Source organism: Semicossyphus pulcher, unplaced genomic scaffold, assembly GCF_022749685.1.
Source record: "Semicossyphus pulcher isolate SPU_LCO1_2020_fin unplaced genomic scaffold, fSemPul1.0.p SCAF_1, whole genome shotgun sequence".
NCBI lineage: Eukaryota > Metazoa > Chordata > Actinopteri > Labriformes > Labridae > Semicossyphus > Semicossyphus pulcher.
Window position 1 is genome coordinate 26,676,212 of NW_027211603.1, and position 4,238 is coordinate 26,680,449.

The following is a 4,238-nucleotide window of genomic DNA, read 5'->3' on the forward strand; positions in this document are numbered from 1 at the left end:
ATCTCATATGTTTACATAATAAAAGTAAACTTCTACATTGTATGAGGTAAAGGAAGAACATGGGCATTTTCTCTTTGTATTCATTATGAAAAAAGAGAAATGTTAATAAATGTTGCTCTAAGTATTAAACAATGTATCAACATGTTGGAATGAGAAAGAAGAATATATCACTTACCATAGATGTGCGTTCAACTTCTTCCTGTTGAATGCGTTTTCTGGCAACCTACAAAAAATAAAGACATACATTTGTTTAGTTTATTACATATTTATTACATATAATATATTACATATTATATTTATCGTACAATGTGGATACATGAATCATTGGTAGGTAGTTAGTTAGTGTGTGTGTGTGTGTGTGTGTGTGTGTGTGTGTGTGTGTTCGGGCGAAAGGCGGGGTACACCTTGGTACACCAATAACAGGGATGACATATAGAGAAAGACAACTTTTTGCAATCACACCCACACCGATGGGCAATTTAGAGTCACCAATTAACCTAACAAACATGTCTTTGGACTGTGGGAGGAAGCCGGAGACCCCGGAGAGAACCCACGCATGCACGGGGAGAACATGCAAACTCCGCACAACTTTGTCCAAACCGGGGTTTGAACAAGTAAACTTCTAGCTGTGAGGCAACAGCGCTAACCACTGCAGTCACCGTGCAGCCCTGTTTGTATGTTTGTCTATATGTCTCTCTGCTCGTCTATATGTCTGTCTGTTTGTCGAAATGTCTGTCTATATGTCTGTCTATATGTCTATTTGTTGTCCTGGGGTGTTCTTCTGTGCTTCTGGGAGGGTGTGGAGATTCATTTCAGCCAGGGGTGGTCCTTTAGTGTCTCCAGGGTGGGTCGGGCCTCCGGGGTCTTGGTCAGACAGCTTCGTAGAAACCCCTGACAGTCTGGACAGACAAAAAAGAATCATGGTTGAATACACACTGTACTTAATATGTGTTTCCCTGTGCTTAATTTGACTGCATGTGGGTGTTAATAACTTACCGATGGAAAGACTTTCACTGATGTCAGGGTTTACATAAACAATCTCAGTGCTGTCAGTAAAGGGGACAGTACCATGCAGGATCTCAAAAAGCACAACACCAAGCTGCCACACTGTAGCTGGTACGGCCCTGTACATCTTTTTCGTGAACCACTCAGGGGAGACGTACACATAAGTTCCTACAATTCAACCAGCCACAAAGTAAGAAAATATAATGGTAAGAGACAGAGATAAAGGACAGAGATAGCAATTATGCAATGATCATCAGCTCGAAGCAATACAAATATAAGAGACTAAGACTAACTAATAATAAGAACAATAAGAGGGACAGCCTACCTGGACCTGAAATGTAATTCTCCTCTGACAGAAATGTTCCACAGCCAAAGTCAATGAGCCGTACTCGAGGGACATCAGAGCCGGTTTCAAGGAGGATGTTCTCCAGCTTGATGTCCCTGTGAAATACTCCTCTGGAGTGGATCTCAATGACAGCATCCACCAGCTGTTTGGCTATGGTCTGGGGGAGAAAGAGAGAGACATAAAGACTGAGTGACATGGTGTTCATGGACACAGATACAAAAACACTGAATCACAGTTTGTATCAGCTACTTACTTTAGCCTCGTGCTCCTGCAGGGAGGACCCTCTAGATTCGACATAATCATACAGGTCACAGCAGGGGACTGGTCTCTCTAGGACGAGTATCAGGTCGCGATCCAGATCGTACCAGTCCAGCAGGGTCACGATTGCACTGGTCTCTGCTGCTGGTGGCTTGACTTTCAGCAGCAGTGCAACTTCCAGAGGGACCATGCTGTTTTCCCCGTCCAGCAGCTTTATACATAGAGCCAAAGTGGGAAAAAGATGAATCTCATATGTTTAAATAATAAAAGTAAACTTCTACATTGAATGAGGTAAAGGAAGAACATGGGCATTTTCTCTTTGTATTCATTATGAAAAAAGAGAAATGTTAATAAATGTTGCTCTAAGTATTAAACAATGTATCAACATGTTGGAATGAGAAAGAAGAATATATCACTTACCATAGATGTGCGTACAACTTTTTCCTGTTCAATGTGTTTTATGGCAACCTACAAAAAATAAAGACATACATTTGTTTCGTTTATTAGTCGTACAGTGTGGATACATGAATCATTGGTAGTGTGTGTGTGTGTGTGTGTGTGTGTGTGTGTGTGTTGTATAGCATGACAATGAATCTTACAGGTAGATTGTCCTTTTTGCGGAAGCCAGCAAAGACTGCCCCGAAGCCTCCTTCACCAAGCAGTTTCCCCTCCTCGTACTTGGACTCAAAGGCATCTGCAGAAATATATAACAAACATATACAGTTTAAATATACATGCTCAGGACTTTCATCGGAATACTAATACATAAAACTAATCTCTCACAATAACCTCATTTTATTAGCGTAGCTGAGCATCATGGCTGCACAAAGCATGCCAGAATCCGTCCAAAGGAAACATAATAAATCCACCTACCAACATTTCTAAAGCTCACTAGTTGTCATGATCGATAAATCAGTACAAAAAACTGACTTATACTATTTCCAGTCTTTATGCTAAGTTAAGCAACTGCATGTCATAGCATTCAGTTGTGCTTCTCACAGAAGATACATTGAAACAGAAATGGTAGAAATTGATTTTGCAGCAGCCAAGGTATCCAGATTTTAGTCTCTTGCATGTGTCGAACTCCATAAACACTGGATTCTTCACTTCCAATAATAGAACTCATAAGCATATGTCATTGGTCACTCTGTCTTCTAATTGCAGATTTTTTTCAAACCCCATGATGACACAATCATGGCTATTTTGACTTTGGAGACCTCCCTCCACATCCAAAGTAGACATTTACATCATTCTCTACAGGCTAAGTATAATTCTGCCTATCCTAGCTTACCTCTGCTGCGACGATGGACCGTATTTGCTGAAGAGGAAGTGTCAGGGTTGTCACTGGAGGCCTCAGAGAGATAATGGGTCTTTCTGCTCCTTTTCCTGGGACCCTCTGTCTCCTCAGACTTCCTCTTTCTACTCGAGATGTTGGTAGATGTGGATGGTACGTTGTCGTCGGGGATGTCGTCGTTGGACTTCCTCTTGCTGCTGGTCTTCCCAGAACCCAACACAGCACCATGGCTGGGTCCAGAGGAGCTTGGAGTTTCTCCTGAAACTGTGACATTCAACAGATAAAGCCAAATCATGAGCATGCGAGTATTAGGAGTTAAAAACAAATTGTGCACATTGGTATTCAGACAAATCAGAGGTATTTATCTGTAGACAATTCAGCCCTATACAATTTTTTTGGTGGTTTAAATAATTTGAAAATATAATGAAGACAAAAGACATAACACATAAAGTTCAGCAAAAGCCTGATTTCAGATAACTATGCCAAATACATTTCGATTTAGGTGAGAATGAGTCAACTTTAGTTGTTGACTCTCAATATAGCTTCTTGTAAATGGGCTTTATTTAACAAAGTACCCCTTTACTGAGCGTGCAATTATTCTCCTCTTTTAGTTTAACATTTACTTAACTGAAAACAAATACAATGAATCTTTTTAGGATTTTTCTGAGCTTACCTGTGCTGGTAGTTGGGCCAGTGAGGTCCCTGCTGCAGCCCTCGCAGGGACTTTGACTTGTCCTGCTCCTCTTGCTGGCTCTTTCAAGACTCTCCTCAGATTTTCTCTTCGAGATGTTTTTTTGATCTGAGTTGCAGTCTTTCTCTGTGTAGATGATGGGGTCAGTGCGGCAACCTGCAAGAACAGAAAACGACAATTCAGTATGCGCTTAATACAATCCATTACATTATTTATGTTCTGAGGGAATTAAGTAAGTGGCAGCACTCAAACTTATTAATCTACCAGTTTAATCATGTGGTTTAAAGAGAAAGGAAAATAGCATTTTTTTTGCCAGAATTGTGTTCCTCAATACTTACTCCGTTGTGCAACTGAGGCCCACCACTGAACGGTGCTTTTTGGTGTCCACGATTTGGATGACATGACTCTCAAAAAGTAATGCTTCTCCGTTGAAATGACAAATGAAAATGAACTAACTTGGATCATTCAAGTGTAAGTTATGTCATGTTCCAGAATGCCTTTGAAGAGGTTGTTCCGGAATGCTTTGGCCACACAAATTTGACCTCACAATATTCTGCTGTGTGTCGTGTTCTATAGAATACATTCAGAATGTTGAGTGGATTCAAATGCAAGAGATGTGTTTAATCAAACATAAACACATTCAA

At 40.6% G+C, this 4,238-nt stretch overlaps 1 protein-coding gene across 1 annotated transcript; it reads right to left on the bottom strand.

Annotated features, from left to right (window-relative positions):
* Positions 1 to 807: 807 nt before the first annotated feature.
* On the bottom strand, positions 808 to 3,996 carry LOC138588719 (serine/threonine-protein kinase pim-2-like). The gene is made up of 8 exons (XM_069658998.1): positions 3,933 to 3,996; positions 3,577 to 3,750; positions 2,901 to 3,167; positions 2,209 to 2,303; positions 1,605 to 1,820; positions 1,331 to 1,508; positions 997 to 1,173; positions 808 to 899 (listed from the first exon to the last, which is right to left on the bottom strand). Exons 1-8 carry the CDS (start codon positions 3,994 to 3,996, stop codon positions 808 to 810), a joined length of 1,263 nt encoding a protein of 420 aa, XP_069515099.1.
* Between the last annotated feature and the right edge of the window lie 242 nt (positions 3,997 to 4,238).

Bases quoted from the DNA above. Each gene is read 5' to 3' on its own strand.
- LOC138588719 (XM_069658998.1), bottom strand. From the start codon at position 3,996: ATGTCATCCAAATCGTGGACACCAAAAAGCACCGTTCAGTGGTGGGCC. The intron at 3,751-3,932 runs GTAAGTATTGAG...CTGTTCTTGCAG, and splicing joins GGCCTCAGTTGCACAACGGA to GTTGCCGCACTGACCCCATC. The intron at 3,168-3,576 runs GTAAGCTCAGAA...TGAATGTCACAG, and splicing joins TGGCCCAACTACCAGCACAG to TTTCAGGAGAAACTCCAAGC.